The 18,159-nt window shown below is 55.8% G+C and overlaps 1 protein-coding gene across 3 annotated transcripts in view; it reads left to right on the plus strand.

Moving 5' to 3' along the window:
- The window catches only part of SLC9A8 (solute carrier family 9 member A8), a 74,628-nt gene extending 65,643 nt beyond the window's left edge, over positions 1-8,985 (plus strand). For all 3 annotated transcript variants that reach the window (XM_020906228.2, XM_020906229.2, XM_020906231.2), the window contains 3 exons: positions 862-1,082; positions 3,059-3,205; positions 4,133-8,985. In XM_020906228.2, the coding sequence (XP_020761887.1) occupies positions 862-1,082; positions 3,059-3,205; positions 4,133-4,240 (476 nt within the window). In that variant the 3' untranslated portion in view covers positions 4,241-8,985. The remainder of the gene's footprint in view (positions 1-861; positions 1,083-3,058; positions 3,206-4,132) is intronic.
- The last annotated feature ends 9,174 nt before the right edge of the window (positions 8,986-18,159 follow it).

Consider the following 18,159-nt stretch of genomic DNA (forward strand, 5'->3'; position numbering starts at 1 on the left):
TCTCCTGGGACCTGTAGCTTCCACTCCCCGTGTCTCTCTTAGATCCACCCTTTTTTTCTCTGCTGTGTCCCCATGTCAGGCCCAGGCTGCAGCAGCCGGCCCCATCGCGCGGTGATCCGTCTGGGTCAGATCCTGCCTCTGTGCTCCGCCCTCCCGCTCCTCGCCCACCCTGCTCCTTAGGGCCCTCACCCTCACTTGAGTCCTTCTTTGGTGTGTCTCCTCCCAGCCACTCGGGGAGCTCCTATCCCCTACCCACGGCACCAGGAACTTTCTAGTGAGAACTTGCCATTTCGCAGCGCATCCATGCCCCAGCCCAGCCAGCAGCCTCCTAGAGACCAAACGGGAAATCAGGGGGAGGCCCACACGCGGTTCCCCGCGCGCAGGCGCAGCATCCTCGGGCCCACCGGGTGCTGGACGGATCGTATCCTGGGCTGTGGCTTGTGGAGCACGTCGCCCTGGGAGGACGCCTCATTGGCAGCCCCGGCCCTCCTTCGGTGTGCCGTGAGCGTGACAGGACCACGCTCCTGGGGCTTCCTGTGAGGCTCCGATGAGGTTGTGCACCCCCACCCCGCGCCGGGAGGGCTGGTCTGTACCACGATGCACCTGGCGCCGCCCGGCCGGGACAGAGCCTCTCACCTGGGCAGCCCGGCCGCCGCCGTGTGAAGCAGGGGCGGAGGAGGGTATCTCCCAGGCCCCCGTGTTTGCGGCCCCTCTCCTCACAGCCCACAGCCGCACGGGCTGAGTCTGCGCGCTCCGGTGGGTGCGGGAGAGTGTCCGAGCGGCCGCGGTGCCGGGCTGGACCCAGATCCCCCGAGAATCATGGCGTCCCCCGCCCCACTTCGTCCCCTCCCTGTCGCCCAGGCCTGCGGGGCGCCATCCCCTACGCCCTCAGCCTCCACCTGGACCTGGAACCCATGGAGAAGCGGCAGCTCATCGGCACCACCACCATCGTCATCGTGCTCTTCACCATCCTGCTGCTGGGCGGCAGCACCATGCCGCTCATCCGCCTTGTGGACATCGAAGATGCCAAGGCACGCCGCCGGAACCGCAAGGACGTCAACCTCAGCAAGACCGAGAAGATGGTCAGTGCCGGCCGGGCGGGCAGCGAGGGCGGGGGCGTGGGTCCCTGCGCACCGCCAGGGAATGTGGGGGCGAGACACGCTCTGAGGGTGCCCGGCCCATGGGCACGCACACACGCGCATGGTGCACGCGCACACGAGCTGTGTACACTTCGGCTTCCCACACCGAGGAGGAGGTTGGACTCCGGGTCTGAAGCCTGCCTCTTTGCGGTGGGTTGTCTGCCAGCCTCGCGAAACCCCGGAGGTGGTGATGTGTAGGTGGCAGCAGGAGAGAACCCCCTCTCAGGGTCTCCCAGTAACGCCCCTCCCCTGCCAATAACCACCCCACCCCCTTGGCCAGGACTGGACGAAGGTTTCAAGATTGCCTTACCCCCCAGCATTTAGCAGCAGCCTCCTGTTGGGGCGTGAGAGGAGGAAGGCTCTCACAGTGGTTCGGAGGGTCGGGGGAGCGGGCACTCTGCCCGGGACAGGAGAGGGCCTGATTTGGGGCGAGTTGCAGGGAGCCTAAGGCCCCGCTGCTCGCCCCTGCCTCCTCCAACCCCCTGTGCCCGGAGTCACTGCCCTGGTGTCTTCCCCTCCTGTGTTTCCCTCCACCTGGGTGCAGAGCCCTGACGGGGGTCCTGCCTTCCTGCACCGTCCTCTGCTCTGCACACATTTCCAGAAACACATCATTTTCTAGATCCTTTATCGGAGGCCATCAGTAACTTGACTTAGTCATGGAAGGCACAGAAATCCTCAGCCAGAAGATGGGGAAAGGATGTGCCCACCTGTCACCTGAGACAGTCCAGCACCGTCTGGGGGACCTTGGTCTCCAGTCTGTCCTCGGCCTCTGTGGCCAGGGCTGTGCGTGGCGGCACCTTCAGAGGGCCCAGGCCCAGAGCGCCCCGCCCTCTCAGCAGCCCTCCTCCACGTCTTGTCTGCTTTTAACCAAAGCCTAAGTGTATGTTCTCAGGCCTTTCAGTGGGGGCCTCCAGGGTCTTGCGGGTCTAGGACAGGGGCCCAAAGAATTTGCATTTCTAACCCATTGCCAGGAACTGCACCGCACTTGGCCAAGCCCACCTCAAACAGAACCAAGATGGGCGCTCGGAGGGGAAGCAGCTGCCGTTCGGGGCTTGTTTTCTGTGGTGCCTGTGCTTTGTTTGGACTGCCTTGGGTCTCCCTGATAACCTGCAGGAAGCAGGTGGTCATCGTTCGTGATCCCATTTTGCAGATGAGAACACTGAGGCACACAGCTGAGGTCCCACAGACTCTTAACCACACTTTCCACCCCCAGTCTTCAAGGTGGGGGCTCCTGGACCAGCTGCATCAGTGGGAGCTCATTAGAAATGCAAATTCTTGGGTCCCATCCTAGACCTGCTGAATCAGGAGCTGCAGGTGGGCAGTGGGCCCTGTGTTCTATGGCTCCCCAAGTTGCAGGCGATTCTGGCGGCGGCCCCAGTGTGAGAAGCACTGCGCCCTCCCTCTCTCCTACCTCCTACACCTGGGGGGCACTGTGCTTGGGGGCAGGGGTGCAGAACTGCCTCTGGTGGCCCCTGCAGAGGGTGGGTGGTCCTGCGCCTCCCTCTCCAGGTCCCGTTAGGATTGTTGCTTCTGCCCTCTCTCCACGTGACCAGCAAACTCCCCCCCCCCCCCCCCCTCCAGTGGGCCACTGCAGGCAGAAAGCAACAAAAGCCGCCTCCTTGTTCAGTTCACTGGTACGGAGACAGCCTGGAACGGCTCCTGGTCCTGACTGCACACGACAGGAAGCCAGAGAACTTAGACCGAGCTGCTGACTTCCTCACCATCTGACTTCCCCGGGTGTCCACCGTGTTCCTACACCTTCCTGCCTCCCTTCCGGCTCCTGGGAGGCCTGGGGCTGCTGCAGTTAGGGTTGGAGGCCCAGGGGCCCAGGGCGCAGGGCTGCAAGCTAGGCTGGGTGGTGTGCGGGCTTCCCGGCAGGGTCAGCTGACGCCTCCTGGGCTGCCTCCGCTCCCGCACAGGGCAACACCGTCGAGTCGGAGCACTTGTCGGAGCTCACCGAGGAGGAGTATGAGGCCCACTACATCAGACGGCAGGACCTCAAGGGCTTCCTGTGGCTGGACGCCAAGTACCTGAACCCCTTCTTCACACGGCGGCTGACCCAGGAGGTGGGTCGCAGGCCAGGGACCAGAGCGGGCTGGGCAGGGGCGGCCCACGGGCGGGGCGGGGGCGTCCTCCCCTCGGCTTTCCCTCCTTCCCAGGCTGGAGGGCTGGATAGGCTTCTGGGGCTGGGCATCTGCTGCCTTGTTTAGTCCTAGTTTAATGGTGGGCTTGTTGACACAGTTTGGTTTCCCCGGATGGTAGACTTGGGACACTGATCAGCTTCCGAGCCCAGCTGAGGAATCTCAGCCCTGCCGTGACGGAGGCCCGCGGCTCTCGCTCCATCCCTCCCTCCGGGCACTGCTGGCCTCTGGGTGACTGGGACTGACGCCCCGTCCCGGGCTAGCTTGGGCCTGCTTTGCTGAAAGGGTCACTCGCCGTGCAGGCCCGGGCTGGGGTTTCCCCAGCTGCAGTTCCGTCCTGGTTCTGAGCCCCGCCTTCCTCCTGCGGCGTCAGGGTGCCTTGAGCACGTGAGCGCTCAGTGGGAGCCAGGCGCTGCGCCAGGCGTTTTCTGTGATGGCGTCATTTCCTTCTCCCACCAGCCCACGTGGCAGACGCAGTGAGCTGTCTCCCCTGATAGCCAGGGAGACTGAGGCCCAGAGAGGTGCACTGCCCCTCCCGGGTCACACAGCCAGTGCGGGGCAGAGCTGAGAGCAGAGCCCAGCTGGATCTGATTCCAGAGGCCAGGTTTTTTTGTTTTTTTTTTATTAACATCGCACCATCCTGCCGCCGCCTCCTGTTCTGAGTGAGACCTTCCCATTACCTCCTGCCCACAAAGAAAAATCTCAGCCTGCTCACCGTCAGCACTTTGAAGTTGCCTGTGCGTCCTGCCTGCCGTCTCCTCGCACGAGGCACAAAGCAGCTGTCCCGCCCTGCCTTGCCCCTGAGCCTGACCTTGACCCCACTGACAAGGGCTTGCCTGTCTCCCGCCCCAGGACCTCCACCACGGGCGCATCCAGATGAAAACGCTGACCAACAAGTGGTATGAAGAGGTGCGCCAGGGCCCCTCGGGCTCGGAGGACGACGAGCAGGAGCTGCTGTGATCGAGCGACACCCGGGACGACCCCGCAAGGCCCCAGGCGCGCGCAGGGGCAGCTCTCCGCTCTTCAGGGCGGAGGGAAGGAGGGTGACACCCGGGCCAGGGTCGTCCCAGCCCAGGACTCCGGGCCCTGTGGGCCAGCCGACTGCCCTGCAGCTCCCCTCCCCGCTCCTCACTGGGCCTGACCGCGGCCCGCAGACTGGAGGGCCCCCATGTAGGTAGATTCTTCCTGTTGCTTCCAGAGCCAGGGAGCATTCATCTGTCCGGCGAGGTGCCCGAGAGGACCGGCCGTGCGGGGTGTCCCGGGATCGCGGTGCCAGTCACTGACATCCCTGGCCGCTGCCTTCATCACGGAGCCCTTCCCTGCCGGGGGGCGTCGAAACCCGCGGGGCTGCGAGCCGGCCGCCGCTTCCCCGCGCCTCGTCACGGTGCCGCGGCTCTCATCCGAGCGGCGGGCTCAGAACCCTCAGAACCTCGCCCTCCCCTTCGTGATGTTGCTCTCGCTCCGTGAAAAGGAGAAACCGAGTGACCGTTATTGTTTTACCTCCGACTGGCACCTCACAGGCTGTCTCCCCAGGCGGCAGGCGGCTCCCGCCTTCTCTGGGAATGCTGTGAATGTTTACACTGGAACCGCGCGGGCACAGGCCCTCGGGCCCCGTGGGAAGCTGCAGCCCTGGTTTGGGGGGTGAGCGAGCCTCTGTGGGCTCAGCGCCCTCTGGAGGGGAAACGTGGAGGCGCGGGTTTGTGCGGGCCTGCAGCCGCTGTCTGAATTCGCGTTAAGTTGCTGCATTTTGACGGAGCAGTGAGCCTAGCGGTACGTCCCTGACCTGACTCCTCGCTCAGTGCTCGTTCGCCCAGGCCCCTTTCCCTGGGCTCCGCCCGTGCCGTCAGCTCATCAGCATCTCTTCTTTCCCGCTCCCTGTTCTCTGCCGTCTTGAGTCCTCTGTTTGTCCCCGGTGCACCCGCTTCCCGGGACCCCCGTGGCCTGGAGCCGGATGCATCCGCGCCTCACCCGCCATGCGCAAGCAGCTCCTGCTTCCTCGGGACTCACGCACAGGGCGCTTGCACGTGCTCGCGCCCTCTTTCTCTCACACGCACACACAGCACCGTGGTCCGGCCCCTGGGCCATCTCAAGGTGTGAGCTGCCCATCACCACATGCATGGAGTCACTGAGTTGCCCGCGTCCACCGCCGTCAGCGGCCCTTTAGCACGTCTCTACCCGGCTTGCTCTGTGCATCCCCAGGCCACCGGCGATTTCTGTATGTGGCTCAGGGTCCCAGCTGGAGCCTCGGAACTCGGCACCCCCTGGGGTGGTCCAGTTCATCGCAGGCACGTCCCTGGCTCCGTTGGGGACCCGGTGGACCGGCGTGGACCTTGGGCTGCAGCAGAGCTGTCTCCGTCTTTTCCGCCCCAGGCAGGGTGGCTCAGGGTGTGAGGAGGAACGGGCCTCAGGACCTTCCCGGACTCGCGTGCCCTGCGTGCAAGGCTGCACCCCTGCCCCCACCCCTTCCCTTTCCCCGGAAGTGTAGGTGTGAAGCCAGGCAGGCGGACAGCCCATGGCTTCCTTTTTGTGCATGAAAAGTAAATCTGTACTTGACTGCTAAAAGGTGATCACTTCCTTTTGTCACATCCCACCTTAACCTGTAATTTGAGCCAAATAGGATTATTTTTCTTCACCTAATCTCCCCACTGGAAGATTAATGCCAGGCTTGATTCTGGTCTCCATTTCCGGTTTCTTGTTAGTGGAAAAGTAGAAGATGGAGCGGAGGGGACCTTTGTCCATGCGCAGGGTAGGGGGAGGGCAGCAGGCCTCAGAGACCGGATTGTCTTCTCATTCTTCAGTTCATCAGTAACTTGCTCCCCCCACCCGCCTTGAAATTCAGTCAGATCTTGAGGTGTAAGTTGCATTGTAAATTCAATAGCCTGCCAGAAAAGAATCTTTTTTGGCTGTGAGTTCATAGATCCTTCTACGTTCACTGTGCCCTTGGTCACCAAGTCTCACCGGGCCTCCACTTTTAGCTGAGACCCGAGAAGGACACTCCGTAGAGAAGCACGTGAGGGGCCTGGTCCCCGGGGCTTGGCCGTGTGGAGGTGCTTGCCGGCGAACCTTTTCCGGGGCTGCACGGGCACCGGCCTGGACCTTCCGTGAGCCGCTGCTGCCCTCTGCTGGCCGAGTCGAGGTTTCGCAGTGTGGGAGCGCAGCCCGCGGGGATGCGGGGAACCGCGTTCCTCAGCGTTCTGCCGGTTCACCTTTGCATAGGCCAGAGCCCGTGGCGAGGTTTCTCTTGTGGACTTCTTTCAGCTGTCATCGCCTGAGAATCAAAAACTGCTGTCTGCCTTTACCGTTCCTGGGGTTTTCCTGGTGGCTTAGCTGGTAACGAATCCACCTGCAATGGGGGAGATGTGGGTTCGATCCCTGGGTTGGGAAGATCCCTTGGAGAAGGGAACAGGCTGCCCACTCCAGTATTCTGGGCTGTATAATTCCATGGACTATATGTATAGTCCACGGGGTCGCAGAGAGTCAGACACAACTGAGCGACTTTGTCTTTACCATTCCTAATAGTTCTATTGTTTGGGGCAGAAAATCCCCAGGAGAGTTTTTAAAGCCCAGCATAACTATAACTTCCCACATACTTCCTTTTAGGTCCAGGCCATGGGACAGGAGATCTGTAGCACAGAGAAGGTAATAACTTTATAGAGAGAGGTGAAGGCTGCAAAGTCAGTGAGTGCCTCTGGGAAAGGTAGTCAGCCAGTGAACTCTGAAGACCTGCTGTCTTGGGGATTCCTGCAGCAATAAGCCCACATCCCAAGGCCCCCCAAGCAGGTCTGTGGTTGTAGGACCCCTGGAAACAACTGTACTTGGAGGTTTGGGGCGTGAGGCCTTGACAGGGAAAGAAGCTGGCTTTTCCTGGTCCCCCAGAGGTCATGTTTGGGCTGGGCTGGCGCAAGGCCAGGCGGAAGGTGGCTCAGTCCCATCGTCTGGGGCTCAGGCCCTCTGCCCAGGGGCAGGCCAGAGGGCCGCCTACCGCAGGCGAGCCACCTCTGCAGACTGGGCTGCTGGCGGGCCCTGGCGGCCCCTGCGTCCCCTAGGTCGGCCTCGTTTGCCTGCAGACTCTTGTGTGTGCGGCGGCATGTGGAAGATCCTCCAGTGGGGTGCCTTCTCCTTGAAGCTGGCGTCAGAGGTGGCCCCGTGGGATCTCAGGTCCACACGGCCCCAGGGGCCCACACATTTGGCAGAGCCCCCAGCGGGCAGGCAGTCAGGATCGCTCTTCTGCTTTGGTGAGAAGGGCCAGGGTGGGGCGGGCTGGGGGCAGTCCGAGGCGCAGGCCTGGCTGAGGGTGGGTCTGGCCTTGGAGCTGGTCCCCGATTCTGGCATGAGGAGGACTCTCAGCAGTGACTGGCCGTCAGTTAGACTTTAAATGCCAAAAAGAGGAAAAGATCCTTCGCGGCTTCCCCATTCACTGGCTCCAGAACCCAGGCACGTGTGTCTCCTGCTGGGTGGTGGGTAGGAAACCAGATCTGAAAGGTTCCTGATGGAGCAGCCAGGATCACTAAGAAGGTGCTGTACCAGGAGCCTGGTCCCCAAGGCCCCAGACAGTATGTTTTAAATGAAAACGCTGCAGTCAGAGTGAAGGCTGGGAATGAGCAGGCGGTTCCCTGCCGCCCAGTCTCCTGCTGTTTCCCTCACAAATAGAGTCAGATCTTCAGGGACTTCCGCTGTCTTGCCCTGTGTTACAGACAAAAGCAGACTTTCTAATGGCCCCTGGCCCACCCCACGTCACCGATTCTCATCCCAGATGACACGGTCCCTAATCCCGGCGGAAAACAGAAGTGTGGCGCTTCCCACCGGGGAGCAGGTCTTCTCCCAGCTGCTCGTCGGGAGCGTCACGGCTTCTGGGCGAGAAGGCTGAGTGGTCGGAGCACAGCCGTGGGCCCCTGAGGCCGCGGAACTGACGGGGCGCGTGCAGCTTGGCGGTCGGAAGAGAAAGGTCACCTGCCGGTGCTGGGGGCCCATCCAAGGAGCTGGCCAGCCACGTGCGACAGCCGCTTCTCCGGGCCCAGCCCTGCTCTGAGGAGCTGAGACGGCGCCCAGGCCGAGCAAGGCGCCTTACTCGCTGGGCCTCCTCGAGGTGTGTGGCTGTGTGTGTGAACGTGTGCGCGCGCGCTCAGTCATGTATGATTCTTTGTGACCGTGGACTGTAGCCTCCTGGGCTCCTCTGTCCACAGCATTCTCCAGGCAGGAATACTGGAGTGGGGTGGCATTTCCTCCTCCAGGGGAGCTTCCCCGCCCAGGGATCGAGCCTGCGTCTCATGCGTCTCCTACATTTGCCAGGCGGATTCTTTGCCACTGTGCCACGTGGGAATCTAGAACGTTTTCTCGAGTACAGCTCCTGCAAAACTTGGTGTGTTCAAGGTTAATCAGAATCTTGTATTCTTTTGAGTAGTTTTCTTTGTAAAAATGAAGGATTTTTAAAGCACTCTGTTTTGATAGAAGGACCGTGGGGAAGGCCAGCCTGTCCCTCTATCCCCCACCAAGTAAGCCCGGCCCTGGCTTCTGAGCGCTCTGCCGCTCTTGGTGGGGCTGCGGGCCGGGGAGGGGAAGCGGGGTCAGAGGCGGGGGGCCCGCGGCTGCTGTGCGGCAGCCCCCGCCTCGCCTCACTGGGCTCTTTAAGAGTTCAGAGGTGGACGGAAAACAGTACTATCACTGGATGCCCTGTAGAAATAAAAACGAATGCTGCTGAATCTGAACCACTTTCTGTGTTTGTGTCACGCGGCTTTGCAAAGGCAGGGGTTGCACACCTCTAGGCCTGGCTCTGTCAACGTGGCCCGGCGCTCTCGGCCAGAAGTGGGTGCAGAACGTGGGGGGGGTGATGGGCAGGAGCGTGGGCTCAGGTGCCCTGCCTCTGTCTCTGTGGGGCTGCGCCCACAGGCCCACAAAAGCCTTGAGACCAACGCCCAAAGGCAGCGGCAGAGACACCGGTGGTTTGTCGTGTGTGTTAGTCGCTCAGTCCTGTCCGACTCTTTGTGACCCCATGGACTGTAGCCCACCAGGCCCCTCTGTCCATGGGATTCTCCAGGCAAGAGTACTGGAGTGGGTAGCCCTTTCCCTTCTCCAGAGGATCTTCCCAACCCAGGGATGGAACCCAGGTCTCCCACATTGCAGGCGGGTTCTTCACCGTCTGAGCCAGCATGGAAGGTGTAATGGTTTGGCAGATGGAGGGATCTTACACAAGGGGCGTGGAGCCATACCCCACCGTATACTGCAAGTGGTGGGCAAAGCACAGCGGCGGCCTTCAGTGCCCCCAGGAGGAGGCAGCCACCATTTATAGGTGGGGGATTGATGTCAGGTGGGCCAAGGTACCAGGATCTGATTAAGCCCTGTAATTAAGAGGACTGGACAGTCATGTGAGGGAAGCAGGGGCTGGTCAAACAGGGGACGTACCAAGAGCAAGACAGCAGCCATCTTGAGTGGCCTAAGCGTACAGTCCCTCTGTGGGAAGGGCTCAGGTCAGGCCCCTCCGTCCATGGGATGCTCCTCCAGGCAAGACGAGTGGGTTGCCAGCTTCTCCAGGGGATCTTCCCAACCTAGGGATGGATCCCGAGTTTCCTGAGTCTCCTGCGCTGGCGGGCAGATTCTTTACCACTGAGCCATCTGGGAAGCCTTTGGTCACAGGTGCAAACAGAAAACATGTGATATAAGCGAAACCAGGCAAGGGAACCTGTCCTGACCCCAGGACCAGCCTTCTGGCGGGAGGCCAGGACTGGACCTCTCGGTACCCCTGACCCTGCAATGCCTCCCCGGTGCTGCCCCACCTCTCCCACCCCTGGGCCAGAGGAGGCAGCGGGGAAAAGAACCTATCACATCTTGGCCCCTTCTGGTGCCTGAACTGCCAACCGCGTGGCCAGATCAACGCCTGCCTGCGTCAGTGGGGAACTAGGTCCAGAGCAGGGCTGGTGGGAGCGCCAGTGGCCCTCAGCTCCCGTCCCCCTGTGACAGAGACTGGGCTCAGAGAAGGGCTTCTCCCGCCTAGTGAAACTGTGCGAGGGTGATGCCAGTGGGCCCGGGAGCGGTGGGAACCCCGGCAGATAGGAAGCAGGCTCTTCCAGGCCCCCGTGGCCGGGCAGAGGCTGGGAGGTGGAGTTTGCTGAGCCCGGTCTGCCTGGAACAGAGCCCTGGGGTTAGGGAGAGGGGAGCCAGCGCGGCACCTGGGGAAGCCGGGTGTTTTACTCACATTTCAACCTTCTCATGGTCCAAAAAAGCACTCACTCGGGGTGAAGGGGAGCAAGAAGCCAGGGAAGACGGGTTTTCGTGAGAGGCTGGAAAGCTGCAGGGGAGGGTCACACAGGGCTGAAGGCCCTGTGACCAGCATGGGACGCCCAGAGGAGCCGAGCAGAGGTACAGCCGCTCCTGGTCGCTGCGCTGCCTTACCTGAGAAGGCTGAGAACAGGTCTCTGACCCAGTCCCGGCAGGAGAGGGAAGCAACATCTTAGGGAATTTCCAGCTGTTTCCTCACACTCAAATCGGTCACTCACAGCAAGGAAGCGCCCTCTTCCCTGTGTCTGGCCTTTGTCTCCCATCTTGTGAGGATGCAGACCTGAGTTAGAGGCAACTCAGGCAACTCTTAACACGAGGCATGGCCTCGCTGACCTGCTGAGCAGGAAGACGGGCCGGGTTCTTAACGCCGCTGTCGGATTAACCGGTCCTGGAACTGACCTCCCTGCGGAGCTCGGGCGGGAGACAGTACATGTTCTGAGGCTCTTTGGGTTGGGTTTGACGTCATTTCACAGGGAGAGGACCCAGGGCTCTTTGGAGAAACCTCCGATTCCAGGACTCGGGCAGGATGACGGCGAGGAAGCAAGTGGGGGTTTCAGGGTCATGTCAAGAGGACTCGGGAGCGAGCCTGAGGAGGTTCCCACCGAACAAAGATGGGACTTGAAAGTCAATAATAATGGAGTGCGTTGAAATACTTAAGATATATTGAAATCAATGAGTTCATAACAATGCTTTTTAAAAATCAGTCACTGGGTTTCGAGGAGAGTGAATACGTGTATGTGTTTCGCTGAGTCCCTTCACTGTTCTGAAGCAAAACTATCACAGCATTCTTAATCGGCTATACCCCAATAGAAAATAAGTTTAAAAATCAGTCACAGTTAGGGGATTCTAAGGCACCAACTCATTATTCTAAGTAAAAATAAAGGGGAGGAAGTAAACATCTATCCTGCTTTTCCTAAACTGTATCACTAGTAGCAAAATAGTTGATGAGGGATGTTTCTTTTTCTTTACCTTTTTTTTAAGTGGTAGATTTATAGGAAGCTGCAAAAATAGTACAGAAAGGTTCCACATGCCCTGTACCCAGTTTCTATCCTAGGTAACACTTTGCACAGCTATCGAGTGATATCACAACCAGGAAACTGACACTGGTACAACCAGTAAAATCCGTAGACCCTGTTCCGATTACATGAGTTTTACATGCTCCCCTGTGGGTATGTCTGTCCATGTATTTAGTTTTATGCAGTTTTGTCCCGGGTATAGATTCACACCACCACAGAAAAGTTTCTTTTTATAGAAGTATTCCAGTTGCCAAACAATTAAGACTACAATTGGAGTATCTCCATTTTGCAGGCTCCAGCTAAATAATGGATCTAAGTACTGAGTAATAGCCTTAAAGGCTATTCATATCCCAAAGAGAGAACTCAACACCATGTGCCTCCTGATGAAAAAAAGACAACATCTATGAAGTGTTCTTACAACAACAAAAAATCCAACCCACAAATGAGCAAGCCTCAAAAGTCAACTACCGAAAAGAAAAAAAAAAAAGAAACAGTCAACTACCAGGTGATATAGCACATGGGATGAAGGACAAAGACTACATGATCATTGCAATTAACGCACAGTATCTGACAAAATTCAACACAATTTCATGATTAAAAAATACTCAACAAACTAGGAGTAGAAGGAAACTATCTCAACATAATAAAAAGCCATGTACCAAACACCCATGCCACAGCTAACGTCATGCTCAGTGGTGAAAGACTGAAGGTTTTTCCCTGAGAACAGGCCAGATGCCCGCTCTTGCCTCTTCTATTGAACAGAGTGCTGATAATCTTAGTCAGAGCAATTTGGACAGAAAAAAATAAAAGGCATTCAAATTGGAAAGAAAGAAGTAAAATTATATGCATTCTCAGATGACATGATCTTACATGTAGCCCTAAAAATTTTATACACACACACCTGTTAGAACTAATAAAAGAATTAGTTGCAGGATACAAAATCAACACATTATTCTATATTATTCATTACTCTGTACCCAAATAATGAACAATCAAGAGGAAATAACAAAAAAAAATTCCACTTACAATAGCATCAAAAGGAATAAAATGTTTAGGAGTAAATCTAACCAAGGCAGTGAAGAACGTGTACACCAAAAACTACAAAACATTGTTGAAAGAAATGAAAGAAGACACAAATTAAGGACATCCTGTGTTCATGAGTTGGAAAACTGAATATCATTAAAAATGTCCATACTACCCAAAACAATCTACTGATTCAATGTAATCCCTATCCAAACCCCAATGGCATTTTTGCACAAATGGGAAAAAAAAAATCCTAAAATTTAAATGGGATCTCAAGGGACCCCGAATAGCCAAAACCATCTTGAAGAACAACACTGGAGGGCTTAAACTTCCTGATTTCAAAACATATTACATACAAAGCTACAGTAATCAAAACAGTGTGGTACTGGCATAAAGACAGACACAGAGGGGCCAGCACTCACCCGTACATATGTGGTCTGAAGATCTTCCACAAGGATGCCAAGACCACTCAGTGGGGGAAGGACCGTCTCCTCAAATGGTAGCGGGAAGACTGGACATCCAAATGCAGAAGAGTGAAGCTAGACCCTTCCCTTGCAGCATACACAAAACCGAAAATGGCTTAAAGATCCAAATTTAGTTTTAGTCTGAAACTAAAAAACAATTCCTAGAAGAAAACGGAAGTTTCAAGACACTGGATTTGGCAACGATTTCTTGGATTTAATGCCAAAAGCATAGGTAACAAAAGTAGCAGTAGGAAAGAGGGCCACGGCGGACTTTAAAACTTCTGCACCTTCAAAGCATGCCCCATCTCCGCTGCTCAGGCAGTCTTACCCACCGGCTCTGCGTCCCTGCCCCAGTGTGAGAGTCCTTGAATCAGTTGCCCGTCCTTCCACCTGCGTCAGCCTCATTTGGGAGGCTCCCCGAAGTCAGTGAGCTAAAGGCATTCCCCAGGAGCCCTAACCCGGAGTCTCTCCAGGCACAGGGACTTCTCAGAAACAAAGTTCTCTCCTGCGACTGAATTCCAGTTTCTCTTTTGTTCCCGGCACAGGCCCAGGCTCACCTGGCTGGGCAGCTGGCCCCACCCACTCGGCCCTCTGCAGTCCAAGTGGAGATTTCTGTTTCCCTTTCCCTTCTCACTTGACACACGTCAGCTGGGCTTGCCCCACGAGCCTGGCTAAGAGCAGAGCCCTGGGGCCAGACCAGCCGTTGGGATTTAGCCGTGGCTGCAGCTTGGCTCCTGGCGTTGGTGATCGTGAGGCTGGTCCTGGCCCGAGCAGGCCCTGTCCCCACGTCCAAGCCCACCGTAGCGGGGATGGGCTGCCCCGGGAGCCGGTTCCCTTCTCTGTTGCCACGGGAGCCGGAGGGCTTCAACAGAGCCAAGGATGCCTTGGAAGAGTCACTCTCACTGAAGAACGGGAGCTGCAGCTCTCGCCCCTTCCCTGGGCCCCAGGACCTGAGGCCGCTGCAGGCGTGAAGCGCCCTGTGGCCCTGGAGGGGGGCTAGTCCTGATGCTCAAGGTCCTGGGGGCCATGGCCCACTCGTCCCTGGCGGTCGTCCTTGACCAGCTGCTGCACGTGCCGCGCCACGTCTGCCCCGAGCTTCGGGCTTGCGTCCTGGCTCGGCCCAGGGCAGGACTCCCGCCCCGGGGCGGCCTGCACCACTGGCAGCATCTCCAGGAGACTGTGAGATGGGGTCCCAAGGCTGCCTCAAGGCCTCTGTCCCGTTCAACCCCTTCCGCCTCCTTATAAGGGAACTGAGAGGTACGGTCAGTGGAGACCTGCGTGTCTGAAGACCTGGACCCAGCCCTACGCCGTCTGGGACCCTGACCCTCTTTATTCACTAAGCCCTGATCCTGCCTTGTTACTTTCTCTCATCCCTTATTGATGGAGCTGCAGAAGAAATGTTTATTTTTCTACTTTTGTACAATATGTTCAAATAAACAGTAAGGAGTTGAAAAAGAAAAGAAGATGCAACTGCCAATTTTCAGGAGGCTGAGAGAACAGAGGAACTTGATAAACAGCATCAGGGGCTGCCATCAGCAGAATTTAGATTCTGGCAAACTCTAAAGGACAAACAATCCCGTCTCTTCAGCAAATACAGTCCAAGAGGAATTAAAAAAAAAAAAGAGCGAGAAGTGTCCCTCCAAGGGGACAGCCTTTAGGATGAAGGTGATTTAAAGATCCATCCACTGCAGTGTGAGACCTTATTGGGGCCCCAGGGCAAGCAGGTTTTCAAGTATGCAGTTAGGAGACAACTAGACCTGGGAACACTGACTTGCTATTTGTTGCTTAATTAAGGAATTGTTATAAAAATTTAAATATGGTCAGGGTATTAAAAGTCCTTGTCTTTTAGACATGCGAACTGAAATGTTCATAAATGAAACAGATGTCTGGAATTTGCTTCCAGGAATTTAGGAGTCAGGGAAGTGGATGGACAGGTACAGAAAAAAATCAGGTTGGCCAGAAGTTGTTAACCATTCAACGACTGAAGCCCTGGGTTCAATGTACATGTGGCATCATTATTCTAGTCTGGCTTTCTTTGTAAATCAAGTTTTCTAAAATGAGCAAATGGAAAAAAAAAAAAAAAAGTGGGTTTAAGCAAGAGAGTAGGTTATTTCTTGCATATAAAATCTGAAGATAGGCGGGGCCGGCCGGTTAAGATGGTGGCTTCCTGAGCATCATTCCAGCCACTCGACATGCCCCCCTTGCCTTGGCCTCTGCCTCAGAGTCTCACAGAGCTGCTCCATCCCAGCCAGCAGTCAGGGTGCGAAGCACAAGCTTCTTTCTTTGAAGGACAAGTCTTAGAAGTCACAGCACTTTTCCATCCTACGGACCAGACCTAACCATATGACCATGCTCAGCTGCAGGAGAGGCTGGGAAAGGCAGCCTTTATCCTGCTGGCCAGATGTCTAAACCTCCAGGCTTTCATCACAAGGGCGGGCGGGTGAGCAGCTATCAGAGTGCAGTTGGCGATGTCGGCCACGGCTCCATCCCTCTGAGCGTGTGGGGTCCCACAGGTCGGTGCTCAGAGCTGGCAGCAAGACTCGTGGTAATCTGTACAGCTGGTGGGCCTGGTGGTGCTTAAATATGCTTGTCATTTACATATGCAAATCAAGCAATCTGCTCAGAATCTCTGCTCCCCTTAGATAGATACAGGAGCATCAGGAGCGAGTGTCTGTCTTCCTTAGCTCTCCCAGGCTGGGTGTTCATCTCCAGGAAGCCAGGATGGCAGGGCCATTTCCTATGCTGTCGCTAAAATCAAACCCAGCACCTGGGCCTTCATCTGGCCCAAGGCCTGGATATTTGTTCAGCCAGTGAGAGAGATGGAGAGAACTGTTCAGTCTCTTCCTGGACAGCTGAGCAGCCTTGTGGGGGCCAAGCCCCCAGAGTGGGCAGCGTGGTGGCACAGACACCCCACCAGGGCATAAAGACAGGACGTCCCCAAACCACAGCTGCTCTGACACTGCCTTGAAGATCTTTGCCATGTACATTAAGCCAACCTTCATTATTCATTTATTTACTATTTTCATTGAAGTTTAGTTGATTTGCCATGTTATATCAGTTTCTGGAAACTTCATTTTAAAAAAATACCTTAAATTGACTTTTAAAGTAATCTCCTACCGTTGCTATAATGGGGAAGTAGTATGGTCTGTCCTGAATAGAGGGGCACTGAAGACCCAAGATTCCGCTAAGGATTCTTGGCTCTGCTTTCTCTTAGAGGGAAGCTAGCATTACACTGACCAGGATCCTCCTTGAGGAGTTTAAATGAACCAAAAAAATTTTTAATGGGATTGCTTTTTTTTTTTAAAACACAACACCCTTCACTGTTAACTCCTGTCTGTCACCACTAACAATCATTTCTCCTGGAATCTACAGTCCCACTCTTAGGGAGCATGGCTGAACTCTGCACACCTTGGTTTCCCCATCTGTAAGATGGGATTTGTCTTCTGGGAGGATTGAGACTATTACATGAGATCTCAAAAGTCTCAGCGTATAAAATGCCTGGCTTGGCGCCCCTGGTGGCTCAGTGGTAAAGAATCCACCTGCCAACGCAGGGGACACGGGTTCGATCCCTGGTCCAGGAAGATCCCACATGCCAGGGGACAACTCAGCTCCTCCACTGCGAAAGCTGAACCCACCCACCACAGCCGTGGAAGCGAGGGCGCCGAGAGCCTGCGCGCGGCAAGAAGATGGGCCGGCGTTCTGCCGCTGCAGAGCCGTCCCGGACCGCCCCGCTAGAGAAGGCCGCGCAGCGGGAGGCCCGGGGCAGCCGGAGGAAACACACATCTTCTCTTCTGTTAAAATCTGTCTCACAGAACAAGCACTCAAATGCTGCCTGTTACCATTTGTGAGTTTCATGGAGGAGAAAATGTGAGTCCTGTCACTAAAGAACAAAACATGGCTTGAACCAAAAACAAAAACAGCAAAAAACAAACCCCAAGCAACCCAAACTTCAGAGCGGCAGAGAGGAGAGACATAAAACCCCCAAACACTTCATTAACAATGGAAGACACTTTATTATTATTTTTTAAAGCATCTCTCAACATTTCAACTCTTGGTAGAAATCAAATGCAAAACATCTGCATTTTTAAATTAGCATCTATTTATCTCAATCACAGCAACCTCATACAATTAAGATACACACTGAGGAGGAGCACGGTCACAGCATTTCCTATTCCAACCCACGAACACAGTGTTTCCGTGACGATAACCCACACTGGACTTTCTCTTCCAGAACAAGTGGGTTATTCCTGCTTCTGTCTGCTGTGTAAGTTACGTGGCATCACGGTTGGTTAAGAGTTAGTGTAGTGCTAGAGCTGTCTGAAAATGGAAAACTGGAAAAGTCAGGACTGGGACAGGCATTGACACGTCTGAAATGTGAAAAGGAAGAAGAACATCAAAGATGGGTGCCCCCGAGGGGGAGGGCCTTAGTAATAAAGTTGGTTGAAACTCAGCTTTATATACACATGGAATATCTACAAGTGATCTACTAGATATATATATAAAAAAAGAGCCATAGAAGATTTTGAAAACCTTAAAATCTCTCAACTGAGTTGGAAGAACATCAGCAAATTCACAGTGGCCTCAGGATTCAGCCAGATGGAAATGTGCTCAGGAGCTGAATACCTCCTCCCATCAGAAAACCCACTGCATGTCAATTCCCATAACATTCTGTACATCACCAACACTTATGGCTAAAATATATTGTTAGTTCACACGGAAGCGGTTCTATTTTCCGATTCTTGCCCCACTCCTGCTCTGAAACCCAAAAGGATAATCCGGGGTCAGTTAATTCACATAAGGAGTTTAAGGGGCCTTCGGGTTTCGAAGTGCTGAGGCTCGGCTAAGAATCTCAGGAGACGCCTATCTGCTGGGCGCACGCCGACTCCTGCCCACTTCTAGTGCAAAAGGGTTGCTGTAGGTTAGAGAAGTCCCGGAAACAGCTGGAGAGGAGAGGACTGAGGTGGAGGGGTGGTGGGGATCCCAAACCCTCTTCCTTCTGAACTGAGACTCGAGGAGACTGCAGCGCAAGGTCCACACTCAGCAAGCGGCGAAGACCAGGCTGGAGGTCCACAGGGTGAGGTTCCCGACTTGTCACTGGGTGCTC

This window comes from Odocoileus virginianus, chromosome 9 (assembly GCF_023699985.2).
Source record: "Odocoileus virginianus isolate 20LAN1187 ecotype Illinois chromosome 9, Ovbor_1.2, whole genome shotgun sequence".
NCBI classification, from domain to species: Eukaryota; Metazoa; Chordata; class Mammalia; order Artiodactyla; family Cervidae; genus Odocoileus; species Odocoileus virginianus.